This window comes from Bos javanicus, chromosome 14 (genome assembly GCF_032452875.1).
Source record: "Bos javanicus breed banteng chromosome 14, ARS-OSU_banteng_1.0, whole genome shotgun sequence".
In the NCBI taxonomy this organism is placed as follows: Eukaryota; Metazoa; Chordata; class Mammalia; order Artiodactyla; family Bovidae; genus Bos; species Bos javanicus.
In genome coordinates this window covers 56,668,872-56,695,168 of record NC_083881.1, presented here as the reverse complement: position 1 = coordinate 56,695,168, position 26,297 = coordinate 56,668,872, and the positions used below count along the sequence as shown (strand labels likewise).

Sequence of the window (26,297 nt, the reverse complement as noted above, 5' to 3'; positions counted from 1 at the left end):
TTGACCATCTGGTGATGTCCATGTATAGAGTCTTCTCTTGTGTTGTTGGAAAAGGGTGTTTGTTATGACCAGTGCATTTTCTTGGCAAAACTCTATTAGTCTTTGCCCTGCTTCATTCTGTATTCCAAGGCCAAATTTTCCTGTTACTCCAGGTGTTTCTTGACTTCCTACTTTTGCATTCCAGTCTCCTATAATGAAAAGGACATCTTTTTTTGGGTGTTAGTTCTAAAAGGTCTTGTAGGTCTTCATAGAACCATTCAACTTCAGCTTCTTCAGCATTACTGGTTGGGGCATAGACTTGGATTACTGTGATATTGAATGGTTTGCCTTGGAAACGAACAGAGATCATTCTGTCGTTTTTGAGATCGCATCCAAGTACTGCATTTCAGACTCTTTTGTTGACCATGATGGCTACTCCATTTCTTCTGAGGGATTCCTGCCCACAGTAGTAGATATAATGGTCATCTGAGTTAAATTACATTCTAGTCCATTTCAGTTTGCTGATTCTTAGAATGTCAACATTCACTCTTGCCATCTCTTGTTTGACCACTTCCAATTTGCCTTGATTCATGGACCTGACATTCCAGGTTCCTATGCAATATTGCTCTTTACAGCATCGGACCTTGCTTCTACCACCAGTCACATCCACAGCTGGGTATTGTTTTTGCTTTGGCTCCATCCCTTCATTCTTTCTGGAGTTATTTCTCCACTGATCTCCAGTAGCATATTGGGCACCTACTGACCTGGGGAGTTTCTCTTTCAGTATCCTATTATTTTGCCTTTTTTTTTTTTCCAAACTACAGATTAAGAGAGTTTATTCAGTTAAAGAACTGCTTTAGTCTTGGCTGCTTCCAGTTAATAGGATAAGAGGGCTGGGAAATGAAGATGAACTTTTTAAATGGCCTGTAAAAAGACAGTGTTATATAATTACTAAGCAAAGAACCTCAAACTCAAGCTGTACTAAATATTCTAATTCTTATTGATAGATCTGAAAGTAAATTATAACTGCAATTTGAATAACTGAAGTTTTAAAAGCCTGATATCTAGGTTTAACATTTTTTGTTGTTGTTCTTTATTTTTTTTTTCAGTTTTTCATTTTAAATTTTATTTATTAATTTTTTTAAACTTTACAAAATTGTATTAGTTTTGCCAAATATCTAAATGAATCTGCCACAGGTGTACCTGTGTTCCCCATCCTGAACCCTCCTCCCTCCTCCCTCCCCATACCATCCCTCTGGCTCGTCCCAGTGCACTAGCCCCAAGCATCCAGTATCGTGCATCAAACCTGGACTGGCAATTCGTTTCATACATGATATTATACATGTTTCAATGCCATTCTCCCAAATCTTCCCACCCTCTCCCTCTCCAACAGAGTCCATAAGACTGTTCTATACATCAGTGTCTCTTTCGCTGTCTCGTACACAGGGTTATTGTTACCATCTTTCTAAATTCCATATATGTGTGTTAGTATACTACTTCACTCTGTATAATAGGCTCCAGTTTCATCCACCTCATTAGAACTGATTCAAATGTATTCTTTTTAATGGCTGAGTAATACTCCATTGTGTATATGTACCATAGCTTTATTATCCATTCATCTGCCGATGGATATCTAGGTTGCTTACTGTTCATGGGGTTCTCAAGGCAAGAATACTGAAGTGGTTGGCAAACCACTTTAGTTACAGGTATACAATATAGTAATTCACATTTTAAAATTTATACTCATTTATATTTATCAAATATTGGCTATATGTCCTATGTTGTGCAATCTATTCTTATAGATTATTTTACACATAATAGTTTTTACCTCTTAATCTCCTACCCTATTATGCCTCTCCCCTCTTCACTCTCCCAACTGTACCCAATGATTTGTTCTCTATATCTGTGAGTCGCTTCTTTATGTTCACTAGTTGTATTTTTTAGATTTAGCAAATTAGGGAAAATCAGCAGTGGCCTCAGGGCTGCAAAAGGTGAGTTTTCATTCCAATCCCAAAGAATAGCAATGCCAAAGAATGCTCAAACTACTGCACAATTGCACTCTTCTCACACGCTAGCAAAGTAATGCTCTAACTTGTCCAAGCCAGGCTTCAACAGTATGTGAACTGTGAACTTTCAGATGTTCAAGCTGGATTTAGCAAAGGCAGAGGAACCAAAGATCAAATTGCCAACATCTGCTGGATCATTGAAAAAGCAAGAGAGGTCCAGAAAAACTTCTGCTTTATTGACTATGCCAAAGCCTTTGACTGTGTAGATCACAACAAGCTGGAAACTTCTTCAAGAGATAGGAATACCAGACCACCTGACCGGCCTCTTGAGAAATCTGTATGCAGGTCAGGAAGCAACAGTTAGAACCAGACATGGAACAACAGACTGGTTCCAAACACGGAAAGGAGTACGTCAAGGCTGTATATTCTCACCCTGCTTATTTAACTTACATGCAGAGTACCTCATGAAAATGCTGGACTGGATGAAGCACAAGCTGGAATCAAGATTGCTGAGAGAAACATCAATAACCTCAGATGTGCAATGACACCATCCTTATGGCAGAAAGTGAAGAAGAACTAAAGAGCCTCTTGATGAAAGTGAAAGAGGAGAGTGAAAATGTTGGCTTAAAACTCAACGTTCAGAAAACTAAGATCATGGCATCCAGTCCCATCACTTCATGGCAAATAGATGGGGAAACATTGGAAACACAGTGTCAGACTTTATTTTTGGGGGGCTTCAAAATCACTGCAGATGGTGACTGCATCCGTGAAATTAAAAGATGCTTATTCCTTGGGAAAAAAAAGTTATGACCAACCTAGACAAAATATTAAAAAGCAGAGACATTACTTTGCCAACAAAGGTCCGTCTAGTCAAAGCTATGTTTTTTTCCAGTAGTCATATACAGACATGAGAGTTGGACTATAAAGAAAGCTGAGCACCAAAGAATTGATGCTTTTGAACTGTGGTGTTGGAGAATGCCGGGGACCAGCCCCAGCTGATCCAGGGTATTCGAAGGAGAGACGGCATAGGCGAGGATCAGGATACAATAGCTTCAATTAGATATTAATTAAAGATATAAAGAGTAATAGAATAAGGATAGCTCAGTAGGAAAATTCAGTGGAGAAAAGAGGCTGAGTGGCTTGGTTTACGCGGGAGACCAATAAAACTTCAAGACAAGAAGTTTGCACCACTTACGTAGGCCACAGGCGTCCTTCCGTTCTCCCGAAGGAGAGGAGACACTGAGGCCTCCCCGGTCGGATCTTAGAAGCCCAGGCATAATTAGTAAGCATGGTGGGTTCCGCGCTCCAGATGGAGACTCAGCCAGAGTGGGAGAGAGAGCGACATGGGGAGACCAGTATTTCGAGAAACTGATCCCAATTCTTTATTTTCCAGAGTCTGTTTTTATACACTGAGATGTTATACAAAAGTCACGTGGGGACAGCAGTCCTGACTTTTATTAAAGTCAAGTGCTTCACACAAATGTATACAGAGGTCTTAGGGGTGTTACATCATCTTCTGGCCAGGGGGCCTGCTGACAATTTACGACCCTCTCCTTGTGACAGCGGTCAGTCAATCAGGACACTTATTTCTCCAGGGCTGATTATTCTCAAAACAGACGCCACCCAAATAAAGTTACATTCCTACAGGGTGAGGGTGTAGTGGGTTTTAGTTAAGGAAAGAATTTACTTAGCCTAAGGTCTAACGTGATTAATATCAAAGGTTAATACTTATTCCTTCTATATATTCATTAATGTGTGTAAGGGCAGGGGATATGGAGACTTAGCAACAAACATTGGCTCAACAAATGAAAAACCCTTCACCAACACAATTTCTAATTAGCCCACTATACTTATAGTTTTCTAACTTCTCTAAAGAACCTGTTTTTAGAGGGTTTAAAGCATCTTGTGCCTCTCACGGTTGGGAGGCTGTGAGCAATCACATGTGGCCCGATGAGCCTGTCAGGCAGGCTAGAGAACCTTCAGAGGAGTTTGTAGGTTAAAACACTCTTGTCACACCCAAGAGTTTTTATTGACTGGAGCTCTAGGTTAACTCCTTCTCCGAAAGAGGTGGTGGGGGACAGCCCCCCGTACAGTCAGAGGTGTAGGTAAGAGCACAAAGTAGTAAAGTAGGCAGGCTCTGGTTATGGGGGTAGACGCTCGAGGATTTCCAGGGGGACTCCTGAGGCTCGATCCCGCCTTTGCGTATGTCGAGCCTCCTTCCTCGTGACCTTTGCCATGGGCGGAGTACCTCACTCTGGCCCCCAACAGGAGAAGATTCTTGAGAATCCCATGGACTGCAGGGAGATCCAGCCAGTCCATCCTAAAGGAAATCAGTCCTGAATGTTCACTGATGCTGAATATGACTGATGCTGAAGTTGAAACTCCAATACTTTGGCCACCTGATGCAAAGAACCAACTCATTTGAAAAGACCCTGATGCTGGGAAAGACTGAAGGCAGGAGGAGAAGGGGATGACAGAGGATGAAATGTTTGGCTGGCTTCACCGACTCAATGGACATGAGTTTGAGTAAACTCTGGGAGGTGGTGATAGACAGGGAGGCCTAGCATGCTGCAGTCCATGGGGTCACAGAGTCAGACACGACTGAGCAACTGAACTGAACTGATGAACATTGGGGTGGATGTATCTTTTCAAATGATAGTTTTCAAATATATACCCAGGAGTGGAGCTGGTGGGTCATATGGTAGTTCTATTTTTAGTTTGTTGAGGAACATCTATACTCTTTTTCACAGTAGCTGCACCAATTTACATTCCCACCAATAATGCATGAGGGTTCCCTTTTCTCCACATCCTCACCACCATTGTGTTCTTTTAGATGCCAGCCATTTTGACAGGTGTGAAGTGATAACTCATGCTTTTGATTTGCTTTTCCTTGATGATTAGTGACGTTAATCATCATGTGCTTGTTAGCTATCTGCATTTCTTCTTTTAAAAAAAAATGTCTATTCAGGTCTTCTGCGCATTTTACATCTTGAGATTTTTTTATGATGTGTTGTATGAGCTATTTATATATTTTGGCTATAAACCCTTTATTGGTCACTTAATTTGCAAATAGTTTCTCCCTTTTGGTAGGTTGTCTTTTCATTTTATCAATAATTTCCTTTGCTGTACAAAAGTTTTTAAGTTTAATTAGGCCTTGGACTGCAAGGAGATCCAACCAGTCCATTCTAAAGGAGATCAGCCCTGGGTGTTCTTTGGAAGGAATGATGCTAAAGCTGAAACTCCAGTACTTTGGCCACCTCATGCAAAAAGTTGACTCATTGGAAAAGACCCTGATGCTGGGAGGGATTGGGGGCAGGAGGAGAAGGGGATGACAGAGGATGAGATGGCTGGATGGCATCACGGACTCGATGGACATGAGTTTGAGTGAACTCCAGGAGTTGGTGTTGGATAGGGAGGCCTGGCATGCTGTGGTTCATGGGGTCGCAAAGAGTTCGACATAACTGAGCGACTGAACTGAACTGAACTGAAGGTCCCATTTGTTTATTTTTGCTTTTATTTCCTTTAGGAAATTATCCTGAAGCTTTAGGAATCAGATACAAAAACATATTGCTACGATTTATGTCAAATAGTGTTTTGCCTGTGTTTTTCTCTAAAGGTTTTATGGTTTCTGGTCTTAAATTTAGGTCTTTAATTCATTCTGTGCTTATTTTTTGTATATGGTATTAGAGCATGTTCTAATTCCATTCTGCTACATGTAGCTGTCCATCTTTCCCAGCACCACTTGAAGATACTGTCTTTCCACCATGTATATTCTTGCCTGCCTTGTCCCAAATTGGCCAGAAGTCTGTGGGTTTATTTCTAGGCTCTCTATTCTATTCCATTTTTTTCGTTTTTTTTAAATTTTTATTTTTTTAATTTATTTTAGTTGGAGGCTAATTACTTTACAATATTGTAGTGGTTTTTGCCATACATTGATATGAATTAGCCATGGGTTTACATGTGTTCTCCATCCTGAACCCCCCTCCCACCTCCCTCCCCATCCCATCCCTCTGGGTCATCCCAGTGCACCAGGCCTGAGCACCCTGTCTCATGCATCGAACCTGGACTGGTGATCTGTTTCATGTATGATAATATACATGTTTCAATGCTATTCTCTCAGATCATCCCACCCTCACCTTCTCCCACAGAATCCAAAAGACTGTTCTATACATCTGTGTCTGTTTTGCTGTCTCACACATAGGGTTATCGTTACCATCTTTCTAAATTCCATATATATGCGTTAGTATACTGTATTGGTGTTTTTCTTTCTGGCTTACTTCACTCTGTATAATAGGCTCCAGTTTCATCCATCGCATTAGAACTGATTCAAACGTATTCTTTTTAATGGCTGAGTAATACTCCATTGTGTATATGTACCACAGCTTTCTTTATCCATTCATCTGCTGATGGGCATCTAGGTTGCTTCCATGTCCTGGCTATTATAAACAGTGCTGTGATGAACAGTGGGGTACACGTGTCTCTTTCAATTTCAGTTTCCTCGGTGTGTATGCCCAGCAGTGGGATTGCTGGGTCATATGGCAGTTCTATTCCCAGTTTTTCAAGGAATCTCCACACTGTTCTCCATAGTGGCTGTACTAGTTTGCATTCCCACCAACAGTGTAAGAGGGTTCCCTTTTCTCCACACGCTCTCTGGCATTTATTGTTCATAGATTTTTGGATAGCAGCCATTCTGACCTGTGGTACCTCATTGTGGTTTTTATTTGCATTTCTCTGATAATGAGTGATGTTGAGCATCTTCTCATGTGTTTGTTAGCCATCTGTATGTCTTCTTTGGAGAAATGTCTATTTAGTTCTTTGGCCCATATTTTGATTGGGTCATTTATTTTCCTGGAATCAAGCTTTAGGAATTGTATATTTTTATATTGTATATTTATATTATAAAAATAACTGTATATTTTTGAGATTAATTTTTGTCAGTTGCTTTGTTTGCTATTGTTTTCTCCCATTCTGAAGGCTGTCTTTTCACTTTGCTTATAGTTTCCCTCATTGTGCAAAAGCTTTTAAGTTTAATTAGGTCCCATTTGTGTATTTTTGCTTTTATTTCCTTTACTCTGGGAGGTGGGTCATAGAGGATCCTGCTATGATTTATGTCTGAGAGTGTTTTGCCTATGTTTTCCTCTAGGAGTTTTATAGTTTCTGGTCTTATGTTTAGATCTTTAATCCATTTTGAGTTTATTTTGGTGTATGGTGTTAGAAAGTGTTCTAGTTTCATTCATTTACAAGTGGTTGACCAGTTTTCCCAGCACCACTTGTTAAAGAGATGGTCTTTTCTCCATCATATATTCTTGCCTCCTTTGTCAAAGATCAGGTGTCCATAGGTGCATAGATTTATCGCTGGACTTTCTATTTTGTTCCATTGATCTATATTGCTGTCTTAGTGCCAGTACCATACTGTCATGATGACTGTAGCTTTGTAGTAGAGCCTGAAGTCAGGTAGGTTGATTCCTCCTGTTCCATTCTTCTTTCTCAAGATCGCTTTGGCTATTCGAGATTTTTTGTATTTCCATACAAATTGTGAAATTATTTGTTCTAGTTCTATGAAAAATACCATTGGTAGCTTGATAGGGATTGCATTGAATCTATAGATTGCTTTGGGTAGTATACTCATTTTCACTATATTGATTCTTCCAATCCATGAACATGGCATATTTCTCCATCTATTTGTGTCTTCTTTGATTTCTTTCATCAGTGTTTTATAGTTTTCTATATATGTCTTTTGTTTCTTTAGGTCGATATATTCTTAAGTATTTTATTCTTTTCATTGCAATGGTGAATGGAATTGTTTCCTTAATTTCTCTGTTTTCTCATTGTTAGTGTATAGGAATGCACAGGTTTTCTGTGTGTTAATTTTATATCCAGCAACTTTACTATATTCATTGATTAGCTCTAGTAATTTTCTGGTAGAGTCTTTAGGGTTTTCTATGTAGAGGATCATGTCATCTGCAAACAGTGAGAGTTTTACTTCTTCTTTTCCAATCTGGATTCCTTTTATTTCTTTTTCTGCTCTGATTGCTGTGGTCAAAACTTCCAAAACTATGTTGAATAGTTGTGGTGAGAGTGGGCACCCTTGTCTTGTTCCTGACTTTTGGAGAAATGCTTTCATTTTTTTATTATTATTTTATTTTATTTTTAAACTTTACATAATTGTATTAGTTTTGCCAAATATCTAAATGAATCCACCACAGGTATGCATGTGTTCCCCATCCTGAGCCCTCCTCCCTCCTCCCTCCCCATACCATCCCTCTGGGTCGTCCCAGTGCACTAGCCCCAAGCATCCAGTATCGTGCATCGAACCTGGACTGGCATCTCGTTTCATACATGATATTTTACATGTTTCAATGCCATTCTCCCAATGGCATTGAATCTTCCCACCCTCTCCCTCTCCCACAGAGTCCATAAGACTGTTCTATACATCAGTGTCTCTTTTGCTGTCTCGATCACAGGGTTATTGTTATCATCTTTCTAAATGCTTTCAATTTTTCACCATTGAGGGTAATGTTTGCTGTGGGTTTGTCATATATAGCTTTTATTATGTTGAGGTATGTTCCTTCTATTCATGCTTTCTGGAGAGTTTTTATCATAAATGGAAGTTAAATTTTGTCAAAGGCTTTTTCTGCATCTATTGAGATAATCATATGGTTTTTATTTTTCAATTTGTTAATGTGGTATATTACACTGGTTGATTTGTGGATATTAAAGAATCCTTGCATTCCTGGGATAAAGCCCACTTGGTCATGATGTATAATCTTTTTAATATGTTGTTGGATTCTGTTTACTAGAATTTTGTTAAGGATTTTTGCATCTATGTTCATCAGTGATATTGGCCTGTAGTTTTCTTTTTTGGTGGCATCTTTGTCTGGTTTTGGTATTAGGGTGATGGTGGCCTCATAGAATGAGTGTGGAAGTTTACCTTCTTATGCAATTTTCTGGAAGAGTTTGAGTAAGATAAGTGTTAGCTCTTCTCTAAATTTTTGGTAGAATTCAGCTGTGAAGCCGTCTGGTCCTGGGCTTTTGTTTGCTGAAAGATTTCTGATTACAATTTCAATGTCCGTGCTTGTGATGGGTCTGTTAAGATCTTCTATTTCTTCCTGGTTCAGTTTTGGAAAGTTATACTTTTCTAAGAATTTGTTCATTTCTTCCAAGTTGTCCATTTTTTGGGCATATAGTTGCTGATAGTAGTCTCTTATGATCCTTTGTATTTCTGTGTTGTCTGTTGTGATTTCTCCATTTTCATTTCTAATTTTGTTGATTTGATTCTTCTCCCCCCCCCCTTTTTTTTTAAATGAGTCTGGCTAATGCTTTGTCAATTTTATTTTTCTCAAAGAACCAGCTTTTAGCTTTGTTGATTTTTGCTATGGTCTCTTTTGTTTCTTTTGCATTTATTTCTGCCCTAATTTTAAAGATTTTTTTCCTTCTACTTTCCCTGGGGTTCTTCATTTCTTCCTTTTCTAGTTGCTTTAGGTGTAGAGTTAGGTTATTTATTTGACTTTTTTCTTGTTTCTTGAGGTAAGCCTGTATTGCTATGAACCTTCCCCTTAGCACTGCTTTTATAGTGTCCCGTAGGTTTTGGGTTGTTGTGTTTTCATTTTCATTTGTTTCTATGCATATTCCGATTTCTTTTTTGATTTCTTCTATGATTTCTTGGTTATTCAGAAGCGTGTTGTTTAGCCTCCATATGTTGGAATTTTTAAGTTTTTTTCCTGTAATTGAGATCTAATCTTACTGCATTGTGGTCAGAAAAGATGATTGGAATGATTTCAATTTTTTTGAATTTACCAAGGCTATATTTATGGCCCAGGATGTGACCTACCCTGGAGAAGGTTCCGTGTGCACTTGAGAAAAGGTGAAATTCATTGTTTTGGGGTGAAATGTCCTATAGATATCAATTAGGTCTAGCTGGTCCATTATGTCATTTAAAATTTGTGTTTCCTTGTTAATTTTCTGTTTAGTTGATCTATCCATAGGTATGAGTGGGGTATTAAAGTCTCCCACTGTTATTGCATTATTGTTAATTTCCCCTTTCATACTTGTTAGCATTTTCCTTACATATTGTGGTGCTATGTTGGGTGCATATATATTTATAATGATCCATGTGTCTGTTTTTGTGCCAGTACTGTACTGGATTTAATTAGTAGCTTTGTCGTATATAGTCTGAAGTCAGAATGGGATTCCTCCAGCTCTGTTCTTTTTTCTCAGGATTTTTTTGCCTATTTACAGTCTCTTGTGTGCCATGAAAAATCTTAAAAATCGTCCTAGTTTTTGTAAAAAAAATACCATTGCTATTTTGATAGGGATTGGAAAGGAAGAAGTAAACTGTTACTCTTTGCAGATGACATAAGAGTATACATAGAAAATTCCCAAAGATGCCACCAAAAAACTATTAGAGCCCAAAGAATTCAATAAAGTTGCAGGATCCAAAATTAATGTACAGAAATATACTGCATTTTATACACTAACAATGAACTACCAGAAAGAGAAGTTAACCTCCAATTTAAAGTAAATTAAAAAACACAAAACAAAACAGAATTTAAGTGAACAATCTCATTTACCATCACATCAAAAAGAATAAAATATAAAGGAATAAACCTACCCAAGGAGGCAAAGACCCATAATCAGAAAATTATAAGACACTGAAGACAACATAAGCCGATGGAAAGGTAGTTTTCTTGGATTGAAAGAAAAATGGCCATACTACTGAAGGCAGCCTACAATGCAGTGCAATCCCTATCAAAATACCACTTAAGCTTCTTAACTGAGAAAGTTGTAGTTCCGTATTTTACTTCTACAGATGCTAAGATACCTGAAAATACTAAGAAAAGCAGTTTCACATGTTCTATTTATATACACTGTATGAAGTATAGGAATGGTACAGCCACTTGTGGAAAACCACCAGATGTTCTTTGTATAATTACCCTGAAGCTGTGCACTACCCTGTAGTCAGTCAGTCTCTCTCTCTCTCTCATGAGTGCATGCACGCAGTTTGCTTATAACTAGAGGTTTAAAAATCAAGTAGCTTTAATCAATTCCTATAAAAGTTTGAGCAAAGAATATCCAGACATCAAAAATAGTTTGAAGGGAATGGATGTTTTCATAAATATATTCTATTTTGTTGATAAGGAAGATAATTTGGGGAATAAATAGCCAAGGACACAGGTAATAAGAGTAGTAGGTAAATTGTGTATTGCTCAGTCTGCACCATGCTGTACTGACCCTACCTTACACAGTTTACCTTAAGACACAACCTTACACAGTAGGTAATACCATTACCTCCTTTTTACAGACGACAAAACTGAGACCTAGGAGGACAGTTTGCTCCAGGTTACTTCAGAGTCCAAATGAGACCTCAGGCAGTGTGGCTTTAAAATGCCCACTCTTAATCACTCTGCATGCATGCCAAGTCTCTTCAGTCATGTCCAACTCCGTTGCTGCAATGCAATTTATAGCTAAACTAATCTCCTTGATATACTTACAAACACAGGTTTTAAAAAGTTGCTTCTTTTTAAAGACCACTATTTGGGGCTACAGTTGCTAAAATATTGCTTTTCCCCCTAAATGTATCTCTAAAGAAAAGAATATCTCCACAAAAATAATTTTGAATTTTTTTAATGCACAAAAAGAACATCCCAGAAACAGAACAAGTATTGATTTATTAACAATGAAGCACTATATAAAGAAGCCCCCTCCCCACTTAGTAAATAGGAATATAGTCTAAATAGATGTGAAAGGAGGTGAACACTTTAGGATTAAATGCAAACCCTAAAGTTGTATACAACATTCATATATGGCTTATCTCATAGCAATATTATTTTCATAATGATGTACATGACATTTATACTTATTGGTAAGATGCTTTTGACTCAAAAGTTAAACAAAAATGCAAAGAGGTAGTTTAGCCAATGCAAGGTGAGAAAAAAAGGCTTTTACCTTGCTTTGTTTTTTCCCTCAAAAAAATCTTCCACCATTCCTTTTGGTTCTAATTTTCTTCTGGATCATCCAAGAAGGTAATAATGCTTCTGGACGAAGCATCATTATCAAAACCCTCTAAGAACTGATACCCCCTAGTGGACAATGGTGTTTTTGGAAACCACTACTCTGAAAGTCACCTGGGAAGTCTCCACAGGGTTCCTCTCTCAGTCTTGAATCAGAAATTCTGGCTTAAAGGGGCCCTGTTAAGATCTGACCAGTAATTGTAGGAATTCATCGTGTTTTCTCCTCCAATTCCATGCATGGTCTCATGAGGTGGTCACTTCTACACGGACCCAAGAATATTGGTAGGTGCTCTGTCATTGCAAGTCAGGAACTGCTTTAAATAAAAACTATACATATTGAAGTCTGAAAGTAAAAATTTGAAAAATTCTCTAGCTGGCCTGTGAAACTGCATAAGTAGTAGTATAAGTACTGCATGTAATTGCTCATGGAGTTGTGTTTCATAAAGTCATCACATCTTAGACTCAAAGGCAGTTTTTGGCTTCTGACCTCCAGATGCCTCATGCTTTAGCTATGGTGAGGAGTGGGGAAGGTCTATTGATATTCAAATTCTCTGACAAGGGTCATTTGATCCTATGTACAAACTAGCTTATCCTATCTTTACAATGAGAAATAAGCCCACAAAGAGAAGTTTCAAGGGGCAGCAAAACATTCATCAATTCGCAAAACTAGAACAGTCATTTACGGGACAATGGTTAGGAACCACTAGAAACGGGAGACATAACATTAATTGGGTATGACTTGTTACACAGAAAAAAGCATAAATATACAGTAAATAAGAGGTTTATATGCAGCCCCAGCAGGGTATGTACACATCCGAGCTGCTGTGAAACTGAGCAGGAATTCCTGCCGCTAAGAACAGTCTCTGGACACAACAGTTGGAAGGTAACAGATGCCGAGAACAACGTGTGGTAACACTAGGCAGATATCCACATACACTGATCCTTGAAAATACACAGCGTGGGAAACACAGGTCACAAGTGAAACAGCACTTTGCCAGCCAAGGGTCGTCCTTCCATAAATATGCACAAGTCAGTTCTCCAGTTGGGGGGTGGGGGGTCGCAGCCTTGCACCTCCGGGCGGGCAGCCCCTCCGCCTCGGGGCACCCAGTGAACCCAGTCACATGCTCTGCACTCACTCCTGCTGCCTTGGCTGCAGGTCGCAATTGCCCACCTTCACAGTCTCCCGATGCAAATCAAAGCATAAATAACACAGAGCCCACGCTTGTGGCTCCTCCTTTCACAAGGTTACTGGGAACAGCTACTGGTCAGAGCAGCACAAATGCCGCCACCATGTCCGGGAGTGGAGAGTAGCTGTGTGCACTTTTGCAAAAAACACCACCCCCTGCCCTCCACCCAAAACAAAACAAAACCTCCACCCTCCGTGTCTTTTATTTTACTGGTTAGCTCTGTCTGTAGCTAGGAAGACGCTGTGTTGCTCCTGGGCTCTTTCTATCAGCTTCCTCTTCTTTTTCTTGTTTTTTTTCTCCTTTGCTTTTGGAGTTCTCTTCCCTACAATAACCGGAAGAGAAAGAAATGAAGACATGTCAGAAAAGGCTCTTGCTCTCGGAAAGAAAACACAAAACATTAAGAGTTTTACACAAAGCCCATCTGGAAAACATCACCTATGGAAAAAGCAGCCTCAAAGAGAAAATTGTTCACATTAATTTTGACGGAATAATAATAATTTACTAAATTGGATATGCTGTCTCAGAGACTGATCTTCCTGTTACAGGGAACTGGCATATTTAAAAACCTCCCAGCGGCCTGATCAGTCTTGCAAATATCATTCTGCCACAAAAATTCCATTTATCCCCTCCTCCTTTTAACAATGCTGCCCTGTACTAGACATCTTTACATATTTCTACTGCTCCACATGTCAGTGGGTCAAAAGAAAATAAGCATTTATCTACAGTAAATATACCAGAAGTTTCAAACGCCCCTCTCCCTGCCCCAAGGGAGAAAAAAATGTCTAGCTTTTAACATTATTCCCTCAGTGTTCTCCAAAGGCCAATATTTGAAATGACATATGTGGAATACCTCTTTATTTTCTATAAAAATTCATGAGGACATCATTTATTATGTGGTTTATGGCTTTTTATATAAATCCTCCTAACCAAGGTATTCTTACTGAGAGCAAGAAAAATGCTTGTTTCTGAGGAACTAGCAGGGGTGTGTCTTACTACCAAAAAACAATCACACCCCGTTATTCCTGTTTCTCCTCTTCACCTTAGCCACTAGGAAGCCCAGACCACAGCTAAATAGTTGAAGTTTTCCTCCATCAGGAGTTTGAGGATGCAGTTTTCCCTTGGTCTCTACTGTATTTGACTTCTTCCACTTTGTGGTTACCATTTCCAGTCTTTATAAGGTCTCAACATTTCTTTGCAAGTATGTCTACATAGAACTGTGAGAAAAAAGAATAAGGAACATAGATGTTTGCTTTAGGTCGTTTGCCCTCTTTGGGTTCTAAGCACATAGGAATCATGGGACTTTTAGAACAGGAAAGAGCTTGAAAGTTCATCTGCACTTGTAGTTTGGTACAGTACACCTTCAGTACAGGAAGGTTCTTCCTCACAGAGTGAAAAGAATCCTCCTGTCAGCTCTTTTTCCTCTTCTACCTGTCCCTACTTCCGATTTTATCATGTAGTTGCACAAAACATAAGCTTCTCTTCCTGTGAGGTATAGCTATTCGGTACCACAAATAGAACATTCCATTCTAATCCATGATCTCCATCCTTCCTACATCTAAGAAATCCAATATTCCTGAGATCCTTTTATTACATAGACATAGCTGGTCAGCTTTTCAATCCAGACAGTGGAGAAGGTGGCTGATGACATGACATGGAAAATAAACAGACCAGAGGTTAGGATGATAGATACGTGCTGTAGGAAACTAGAGTCCTCCAAGATTAAAGGAGGTCATGGGACTTTTAAGTGAGGAAGGTGGTTCTCATTTCTCCTCTTTCTGATCAGAAATGGTCTGTTTTGTTTGAGAATGAAAAATAGTCTCACTCATGAGATGCTGGCACCTGGTAGGCACATAGTTGGTATTCAATAAGTACAACTTTGCTGAGTTAAACTTTTTATCACGAGAACAAAGATAGGATGCTATGGTAAAATAGTAAGAGTATACGGGTACCCTCGTATTAAATTATAAATGTCCTTGAAGTTAACTTCTGGTTCTCATTAAATTCTGGCATTAATGTTATAATGGCATTTTGTCATCTTTAAATGTAGTTAATCCTACCCAATGAAACTTTAGTGGAAGGCTTCATTAATCAAAGAAACTGTAAAGTTACAACTATTTAGTAACACTGTATCTAATGAAGAGACACACCTAATGAGGGCAGAGAAATACTTAACATAAAATAGCATATTTTAAAAGACGCTCCACTTATAAAGTTTTATGAAGGTTTTCTTAGTTCTATGTTCTCTCTCTAAAATATTTTGTTAAAAAAAATTCACTGCTGACTACCATTTAAAAATTCAGTCCATTTCTGTTTCATTTATTTAAAGGCTGGAATTTCTTTTAGAATCAAAACAAAATTAAATGAAAAAATATTTATGCAAACATTCCTAGATTTTAAAATTTGTTAAGATATATGCTGAATATACATTAAAGAAAACTTCACAATCACCATTTCAATTCTTCATATAAATTATGTAGTTGAATGATAAATGTTCCCTACTTTCACTAACAGCGAATCCACGCTTAATGACTGAAAAGAGAAGGTTAGTTTCATGTCACTTACCTAATGTATTATTGTGATGTAACTGTAAGTGCCAAGTGGTTTTTGTGTTTGCTGGCTGATGGAACGCTGTGTGGTAGGGAAGTTATTCAGTATCTGCATAAGGCAGTTCATATTGTGGCAGAAAATTCAGAAATGCTTCTGAACACTTAGTTTTTATGATTGTATGATTATCCCACTGGTAATAAGTTATATGGTACTGGTTCCAACTAGAGATGTTTTGGGAGATTTTATTACAACCCTAAAATTTGCCTTAGATCTCTCTCTTAAATGACATCTCTGTGCTATTGGTTCATTGCTTGGTTTTGTTTTTGGTCAGCCCTATTTCTCATGTCAGAGAAGGCAATGGCACCCAACTCCAGTACTCTTGCCTGGAAAATCCCATGGATGGAGGAGCCTGGTGGGCTGCAGTCCATGGGGTCGCTAAAGTCAGACATGACTGAGCAACTTCACTTTCACGCACTGGAGAAGGAAATGGCAACCCACTCCAGTGTTCTTGCCTGGAGAATCCCAGGGACGGGAGAGCCTGGTGGCTACCGTCTATGGGGTTGCACAGAGTCGGACACAAATGAAGTAACTTAGCAGTAGCATCATTTCTCATGTAGGATATATTGCAAACGCCAAAGGCTTAAAGCTGGTTACCAAGATTTGACCATGCTGCTGCTGTTAAGTCGCTTCAGTCGTGTCCGACTCTGTGCGACCCCCATAGACAGCAGCCTACCAGGCTCCCCTGTCCCTGGGATTCTCCAGGCAAGAACACTGGAGTGGGTTGCCATTTCCTTCTCCAGTGCATGAAAGTGAAAGTGAAAAGTGAAAGTGAAGTTGCTCAGTCATGTCCGACTCTTAGTGACCCCGTGGACTGCAGCCCACCAGACTCCTCCATCCATGGGATTTTCCAGGCAAGAGTACTGGAGTGGGGTGCCATTGCCTTCTCCAGATTTGACCATGGACAGTACTAAATGAACTGAAAACATTTTGTGGTCCATAGTAGGTTGTTTTGACTTTAAGCCAACTCTGAGTAATAAACTATTAAAACATAACCTACCATAAAGTATGAAAGGGGTCTTGCACACATTTTCTGAACTCTACTAAGATTTTCAGATATAAAGAATTGGGAAGATTAGACCTAATAAAATATATATATTTGAAGGTAAGTTATATTGGACACGTGAGCTTGTTAATTCATTTCCACTTAAGTTCACAGTCAACATCTGTGACTATGAAATTAGACTCAGAGAATGACTTCTGTACCTTCAGATTATTTCACATTACCAAGCGCTTTCACCCTGAGCATTTAAGGGCAAATATGATGCCAGTCACCCAAAGAGTAACTCAACTCATGAACCTAACTTTCTTAGTTCACAAGAGAAAATGTTCTGCCCAAGATGAGCAGAAAAGGTTTGAGTTTTATGAGGAGATTGTGAGCCTTCAGGTATGTTCAACTCCAGTGAAAAATTCTACATATCCTGGGTACTTGAGACTGGCCTTAAGTCACTATTAGAAGAATCTCTTCAAGATCAGGCAGAATTTGATCTACAGAGCAAATATTAACAGCCCTGTTATATAAATGCAAGAAGATGACTGGCCCGGATATTACAATTTTTAAGGAAAACATTGCATTTCATAGAGAAAGGCCCCTCTGAGAGGAAAGAAACCCAGTAGGTAGGCAGTCTTGTAACTGAGTTGTCTAGTAACACATTATGGCTGTGACTTTCAGTTTCTACATTTATAAAATGAAGATACTACAATCATCTTTCCCCTCGAAGCTTATGAGGCATTATGTAAAAAGGTGTTCCTAGGATGAAAAGATGTGTAAAATATCACGAGCGAGACATGATTATCATCAAAATGAACAAAGTTAGAATGATGCTATCAAAGCTACACTAACCAACATAATGACACTGACTTGCACACATGTGGAAATGGTCCAACAGGATAACCTATCAACTCTTCTACAGAAAAAAGTGAACAGTCCCTTATGGAAATACTCGTAACATCTAGCTGTAGATTGCTGCTATTAGAATCAGAAATAGGATAGATTATTTTGAACCAAGGTATCAGTCAGAATCACAAATTACATGAAGCTGTGAAAATACCAGCTCCACTGCCAATCAAACATGAATTTCATTCTTTCATAAGCTCCCTAATTCAAGGAAGGTCTTCAAATGATTTTTCCTCTTACTAGATTTAGTTAAGAGTCTTTTCATCATTGGAACAATGGTTCTTGTACATACATCATAACATACAAAGGCTGTCTAGGGTTTGCATCTTGATTACTAAGTGCTTTGAGAAAGATTTCCTTATGGTAAATACAATACAAAAAAATTGAAAAATAAATTCAGTAGCTGTGACTATGGAAAAAGATAAAAGCTTCTCTCTGTAGACACACATGTACACACACAACAGGGCAAAGTAAGCCACATCATGCAAATGAAATTGACCATAATTACCATTGTTATAGCCACAACTATGATGAAGAGGCTAATCACCTGAAACCAGTACCAATTTTTACTAAATTTTAATGATAAGTCTGTGATGTTGACTGGAACCTGGGCTTCACTGTATTTATGAAATTCACTATGGGGACTTGGGAGTCACCTCCAGTGATCCTTCAAAGCAGCTGAAACTGAGGACTAGAAGTCTGTAACTACTGACTCAATGAATCTTAGACTTCAGATGGGGTGCTGGATGCATAACATAAGATTGCTTCAACATCTAAAGCCACAAGGACTGAGATATAGACAACAAACAGAAACTGGGTTATTTCTCTTTTTTTGTATGAGCAACTTTAGTTTGCCCAATAGCAAACTAAAGAAACTGAGATTTATTTATTTAAGAGTGATTGATAATTCTCTGGAAAAGTGCCAGCTGCTTCCTGAAATACTTTGAAAGCTAAAAATAAACAGACAAAAGACAAATATAATTCATAAAGGAAGTAAAATAGCTATTAAGTATATTTCAAGAATCAAATCTCATAATTAAAACCTCCAACTAGGATGAGTTGTCACTGCAAAAATTCTTAAAATACGTAAAAGCTAGTGAGACTGTGATAAGATAGGCATCAGGATGCATTATGAGAATATAAAATTGATACAGCCTTTTTGAAAAGCCATCTGGCAATGTGTCAAAAGCATTAAAAATATTCTTAACTTTTGACTTAGATCTAGAAATCTATCTTAGGAAAGTGACCTAAAGTTGGACAGATATTTACACGTAAGAGATGTTTACTATTATTCTAGAAAAATTGCAAATTACCTAAATGTCCTACTATAATTTTTCATGACTTTTTTATGATTACAGAAATAATAGTTTGTTTTCAGCTATGAATTGAAGTTTTTTGTATTTTAAGGCCATGACAAATTTATTCCTAGGAGTACTACTATAACTTGTCCCTAAAACTTATCATAATGAGTATAAGGAAAAGCTGTCATTCAAAAGCATTCATACTGTGGTGGTAAGCATGTTCCTCAGTAGGGGCATCAGTCACAAAAGTATCTAAGCTGTGAAACCTTAAGAACTACTACCTAAATATTTTAGACATTAAGCTCACAAAGCTGCTTTTATCTAGAAAGGAGTCCAAAGAGGCAAATATGATGAACATGACCGGGACCTACCCCTCTATATTCTACACAGCCCAAGATAAAAATCTTACCACTGTTCACAATGGTTCAGAACAACATAGTGATGGTTATGTATTTACATCATCTGGAAAGCCAGAGAGAGTGAGCTAGAATGAGTAAAGGAGATGAGTCTATTTGGCTCCTTGATAACAGTAGTACAAAGTTCATTAATTGTATCTTTATCTGGTTTTTCAAAAATATAGTTAAATAAAATAAAATTTTAAAAAATAAATAAAATTCAGTGAATTCACTAAAGAAAAAAAAATAAACATTTCACAGAGAGACTGTTGTCTTTTTACAGGACTGGCAAATTGTTCAATAGTTGTTTGATGACTGTGATCAAATTTTGAGAAAATTTTAGGGACAATCCAATAAACGTCATGGTGTTGAAAAATAACCAGCCACCTACTAAGGAAACTTCACTAGACATCTTGAATTTCAAGTCATAATTTGAAACTTCCAAGTAGTCAGTTAGTCTTTTCATCTTTACGTAAAAAAAAAAAAAAAAAGAGCATGTGCTTTTAAAAATATACACACAATCTGGAGATAACTTACTAGTTATCTTGTTCATATTATAAGGCCATTGGTGGAGAGTGACAACCATCCAAAGTAAAGAATAACCAAGAAAATGGGTTTCTCTGAACATATAACATGAAAATGATTCAGAATTCAGAATACGTACTACCTATGCAGATTTATACTAACTTGTAAGCACTAATTCAATAAACCAATTCTGTGTATGTGTAGAATTTTACTGTTCTTTGTTGCAAAAAGACAATTACAAAATGGCTTCCTTTCTCTTTGAGGCCTCTCTACTCTTCTCAGAGACAATTTAGTAGGCATGAGGTCTGCTGCCTATTTCGCTGAAAGGGAAGTCCCATTTAGTTTAAAAGTCTTATTTCATTGTTCAAACTGATGAGCGTAGAAGAGAAAAAGTAATCCTGAGGATGACCTAAACCTTTATGAATTAAGTGTATTACCACTACGATGTCCTGCACGTGGTGTTTCAAAATTTCCTCAGTGAGTAGCTCTGGATAAAATTATTGTGCTTCAGGTATAGGACACAACTTCTATGCCTGAGTCCTTATCAACTCATGTGAAGCAATCAAGATTACAGAAAAGTAACTTGAATAATATCTGAGTTTGTTCCATATAATATTGATCACTCCAGTTGATTTAAGTTCTTTGATATCTGGTACCTCAAACAGAAAAGGAAAATCAATTTAGACCAAGTTCCACAGAGTTTAAGATGAGTGAGAATAAACAGAGAGGTGGCTTCAAAAATATCTCAAGTTGTTTTCATAACTACTTTAGATTCACTGTAAGGACAAAGAGTTTCGGGGTAGTGAAGCCTGAAATATCCTGTCCAGAATTTCATTTGTGTGAAAAAACAAATATATAACTCTACCACAAGGGGGCAATAATTCACTTTTACTGTAAGAGTATCTCTGGTTTAAAATATATATACAGGGGAGTTTTTAGGCTCTCACTTCTTAAATACTTTCTTTTAACCGCAACTGAAGGTCTTTTCTTTTCTTTTCTTTTTTTTTGGCTGGCAATGGTAAGCTCTGTAGTGGACTAAAGAATACATAGCAAGATCCAAATGTAGGGTGAGGAAAAATATAGTAATTACATTTCTATTAAAAAGATGTTTGAAGGTAAGGAGGCGAAGAAATAAGAAAACAAGATGAAATCTGCTGAAATTATGCAAGCATGTATTTAGGAGGAAAAAGTATTATTCATAAACTCAGGTTTCCATTTTCTTATGAGGAAAGTTACCATAAACTACCTACAAACACCAGGTCTTTTCCTCTCACATCTCTTTATCTATGAGAATGGAACTGTAAATCTAAAAATGATCTTCATTAACTTCTGGTCCAGGAAATGCACGGAGATTTAATGTCAAGTACAAGAGCTGATCACTAGGTGATGATTCCTAACCAAGGCTTCTGCTGGCGTTGGCTTCCCAGCCTCAGTCAGTGGGCTGTGTTCAAAACAGTGGAGAGACAGCAAGTATGCCTGACATCACTACCCTCTGCTCTAGTCCAGCTCTGCTAAATGCTTTAGAAATGAAGCAGGCCAGGCACACAAAAACTCAAGTGACCTATCCAAGTTCCTACAGCTAATCAGCAGCAGAACTGGATTTGGAACCAGCTTTCAGTATTTCTCTCTCAATTCTACAGCTTTAAAAGTCCCTGGATAAGGACACAGCAATAGTTACTTTTCAAAAGACAGAAAAGCGTTAGACAACAACTAATATTGCTCTGACAGACTTCTAGGAGGAAAGTCCATGACCTCATCATAACTGAAAACCCTTTATGAACTGTTAAGTACAGCGTACATGATAGCTTATCTGTAACCTAGACTTTCTGTAAATATACACTGCATAGATTCATTGCTTATTCTTTTCCATACCTTTTATCAAGATGCAACCTATGAAATTTCTTGAGGGGGTAAGTGGATTGGTGAACATTCCTGCTCTAGACTACCACTTTAAGCACTTCATGCACATTCTCATGTCATTGACCATCATCAAAAAATGTAAGAACCAAACCATTCTGCTAGGATGTACAACCACGCACCCTAAGTTTACTCAAAATAAGTAAAATTTGCAGAAAACCATCATGCTCATTTGCCACTCTTAAATTAAGTCAGAAAAACATCAACTTCTGCAGAGAAAATGATACTGATTTCACTTGATTAGGAGTAATGGGATAAGCAGAGAAGAATTTCAAGTTGCTCCAAAGCTGACTTCATACTGTAAGGGAAGGTACCTTTTAAGATAATTCTATTTGAATAAGATGATTTAATCCCTTTGTCTTGATCTTGAATCGATAGCCATTAAGTAAATGAAAAAAGAAGTCCAAGAAATGATATTTAGGACTATCATCATATGGCAAGCATTTATTTAATTTGGATTCAACACAATTTGGAACTTGAAGACATACCTACAAGTAAAAAGAACGTAAGTAATGGTTTCTGTATGGTAGCCACATCAGAGCGTGGGTTATCCGTCTAGCCTATGGCACACCTAGGTGTCAGGCCCGACATGAGGACAGTCAACATGGGGTGACATGAGGGGATGGGCGCTCCAGCCTCCATAAATGTGCCCCCTCCCCTGTGCCCTTGTAGAACTTTCAATGTCCCTCCCTAAAATATTTGCCACCTTTTGTTGCAATTTTATGTGTGCTTGTATTTCATGGCTACTAGTTTGTGAATAAGTACAAATAGCCACAATTTAATGCCAATATGTGTCACAGAGTACTGGTTAGAGACTTTCTAAAAATCAAGTTACAGATATTCACTCAAAGAGATCTCAACTGATATGGTAAGTTAGAGCAAAGATTTTAACACCGAATATGGTCAGGAGCCAAAACCATAGGGTCTCTGTCGTCCATCATCAAGTGAACTCTCTTGCTTTTCCTGGGCTCCACGGGGCTTTTGCCCTCAACTACAGCTTACACATGAACTATGAAGAGCCCTCTGGCCCTGAAAAAAATCCCATGACCTTTTAGCTCACCTCCCCCTTACAACAGCCTCAATCTCTTTTGCCTGAATTGCATACTCCCAAGGGAAGAATTCAGTGTGCCTTGCTCCCCGCTGAGCTAAAACACACAGTCATGGATGCCTGGCCAGTCCACAGATAGGTCATTGCCAGGTCCAGCCTGGAGTGGCAGGGGAGTCCCATGACACTGGATGGGCCAGGCGTCTAGGACACATGGTTAAGGACATGGGTTTGGGGGTCAGGTAGTCATAGATTCAAACCAGAGCTCTGCCTCTCCAAAGCTAGTGATCTTGGATCAACTGATCAACTTTTTCTAAGGCTTAGTTTTCTCTTTTCTAAACTGATAATATCAATCATATCCACCTTGACATTGCTGTAGGGGTAAAGAAAATGTCAAGTTTCAGATACTCTACCTGGTAGTACATGATAAATCACTTCTAGCACCAGATGAGGTGCCTCACGTGTATTTTCTAATCCTTATGACAGCCTGCAAGGTAGGCATTATTTTCACTTTGCAGATGAGGAATGTCAATAACAGATATGCAGATATGCAGATGACACTCAGATATGAGACTCCAGTACTTTGGCCACCTCATGCGAAGAGTTGACTCATTGGAAAAGACTCTGATGCTGGGAGGGATTGGGGGTAGGAGGAAAAGGGGATGACAGAGGATGAGATGGCTGGATGGCATCACCGACTTGATGGACGTGATTTTGAGTGAACTCCAGGAGTTGGTGATGGACAGGGAGGCCTGGCGTGCTGCAATTCATGGGATTGCAGAGTCAGACATGACTGAGCGACTTAACTGAACTGATGAGGAAATAGGTTTAGAGAAGTTAAGTAAATAGCTCAGAATCACACAGCTCGGGAGTGAGTCAAACCAACATCTGGCAGATTCTAAAACCTGTACTCTCTCCATTATACTCTTTGGATCCCTTGTGCCCAGCAAAATGTCTTTGATCTCATAATCATTTAAATGGCTGCTGAACAAACAAATTAATCAGTAAATACTAGACTGAAGAAAGGCATCAACCTCCCCACCCAGTCCCCCCACACATCAGGGTGCTTGTGGGCTGTATTAGCTCCCCAGTGGACCTGGCCTACAACCTCCATTTCTCATATTAATTATTCTCTGGGGTTAAAGGCCTTCAAAGTTTCCTGGGGTCAAGCAACACATTTAGCATTTTGAACTCAGTATCAACATTGCGCCCGTGGTAAAACTCAAGGGAAGACGACACAGGGATGTTTCTTTTTCAGCTGAGAGTTCCAAAAGCTAGATCATGAGCCAGAGACAGTAGAATCCTCCAGGGAGGTGTTTTTTTTTTTTTTTTAGTGTAGGTTCCCTAACCATACACTCACTTCTGAATGAAACATTCAGGAGGGAAAATCCAGAATTTTTGGCTAAGCTTCAGACATGATTCAGTGCAAAATCAAGATTATATACAAGTCTAGAACATAAAGCTATGCTGAAAAGGGTGTGGGCAGTAGAGAGAAAGAGCTTTGGAACAGCAGAGAGAAAGGAGAGCTAGTGTGTGGGTGCTCAGTTGCATCAGTCATGTCCGACTCTGCGACCCCATGTACTGTAGCCCACCAGGGTCCTCTGTTCATGGGATTCTCCAGGCAAGAATCCTAGAATGGGTTGCCCTTTCCTCCTCCAGGGGATCTTCCTGACCCAGAAATCAAACCCCTATTCTGCAGGTGAATTCTTTACCACTGAGCCACCAGGAAAGGCCCAAGGAGCGCTAAACATCCCTTTAAAATAAATGGCATCCTCCTTCCAACTCAGCTGAGACGTCACTTCCAAGTTATGAAATGAGGCAAACCTCTTTGTGCCTGGACTCCCCTCCCAAGGTTCTGCTTGTGGTGATGCCCAAAGAAAGCAGCAGAGATCAGGCTACCCATGTTGGAAGGCATGCGCACACCGTATCTTTTCATTCAAGCTGAGTTATTCATGCTGTAGGTCACTCGGGTTACAGCAGGTTCATTTCTCCTGTGATTATATCCCACAAACTTGCTTCACTCTATAGAATCTATCAATTCACTCAATATATTCTGTTTTGAAAGACAATCTATTTGCTTTGCCAAAATTCTAGAGTTGGACCAAAAAAAGAAAAAAATTATAGTTGAAAAAAATTAAACCTATGATCAACTTTGGAGCTTCTGCCTTACTTGGGTACAGATTTGGCACTTTAAACATTGGAAAAAACAAGAGAAGTACCCCTCATACCTGGTGACGCAAAGACTAGGGGTCTTAAAATGTTACTGCCTGTATCACAGAAAGGAGGAGACATATTACAAATCTTTTTCCTTCTTTCAGAAAGATACTATGAGTTTCCTTCATGTTATTAAATCATCACCACGATGCTCTGTTAGCTGTGTGCCAGGACAAAGTGTTTTATATACGTTATCTCATTTCATACTAAAAATATTCCTATGAAATAGATATTCTCTTTGGTCTGACTTTGCAGAAGGAGATCCAGAGGGTCAGAGAGGTAAGGTGACCTCAGGTGACACAGCCAGTAAGTAGGAGAGTTTGGATTTGAACTCAGTCTGGTCCCAAAGCTTACCCTCTTATTATCCCTTATGCTATACTTTCTCTCATCACCTTTGTGGTATAATAACTGTGATCCCCTTAGGGGGAAGCAAATAAGATGGAGTCAGTATTACACTCCTCCCTTTAATCATAAACTCCCACAAATCCTACGATTAGGTCATTCGATTAAACAGTTGAACCATTAAATTCCTAAGATGAGGGCGGGGACTATCACTGGTTTGTTACAAGACCAAGATGATCAAGGGCATATTTTCTTTGTTATTCTTACAAGATAAGGAAAGTAAAAAAACACTTGCCAAAATATATAGTCTCTACAAGTAAAGATCAGACAAATGTTTTGGTCACTGTGAATCTATGTCAACCACCAGAGTAGCAGCAATGGATTTCAATTAGAAGAAAAATACTTTTCAAGGTACTCTAAATAACATTTCACACAATTAATGATGATTAATTAAATCTAAATAGCATGTTCCACACAATTAATGATTAGAGACATCACATTTCTAAGGTTGTAAAAAGTCTGTACCTTTTCCTGGGTTATCTTGAACCCTGGTATCTTCGTGATTCAGTTCAGTTCAGTTGCTCAGTCATGTCCGACTCTTTGCGACCCCATGAATTGCAGCATTCCAGGCCTCCCTGTCCATAACCAGCTCCCAGAGTTCACTCAAACTCATGTCCATCAAGTCAGTGATGCCATCCAGCCATCTCATCCTCTGCCATCCCCTTCTCCTCCTGCCCCCAATCCATCCCAGCATCAGAGTTTTTTCCAATGAGTCAACTCTTCGCATGAGGTGGCTAAAGTATTGGAGTCTCAGCTTTAGCATCAGTCCCTCCAATGAACGCCCAGGGCTGATCTCCTTTAGGATGGACTGGCTG

General features: G+C 38.7%; 1 protein-coding gene across 4 annotated transcripts in view; it reads right to left on the bottom strand.

Annotated features, from left to right (window-relative positions):
* Positions 1-11,593: 11,593 nt before the first annotated feature.
* RSPO2 (R-spondin 2) overlaps positions 11,594-26,297 on the bottom strand; it is a 228,149-nt gene continuing 213,445 nt past the window's right edge. For 3 of the 4 annotated variants that reach the window (XM_061439140.1, XM_061439138.1, XM_061439139.1), the window contains one exon: positions 11,594-13,504. In XM_061439140.1, the coding sequence (XP_061295124.1) occupies positions 13,389-13,504 (116 nt within the window). In that variant the 3' untranslated portion in view covers positions 11,594-13,388. The remainder of the gene's footprint in view (positions 13,505-26,297) is intronic. The other variant, XR_009740899.1, reaches the window with a different exon arrangement.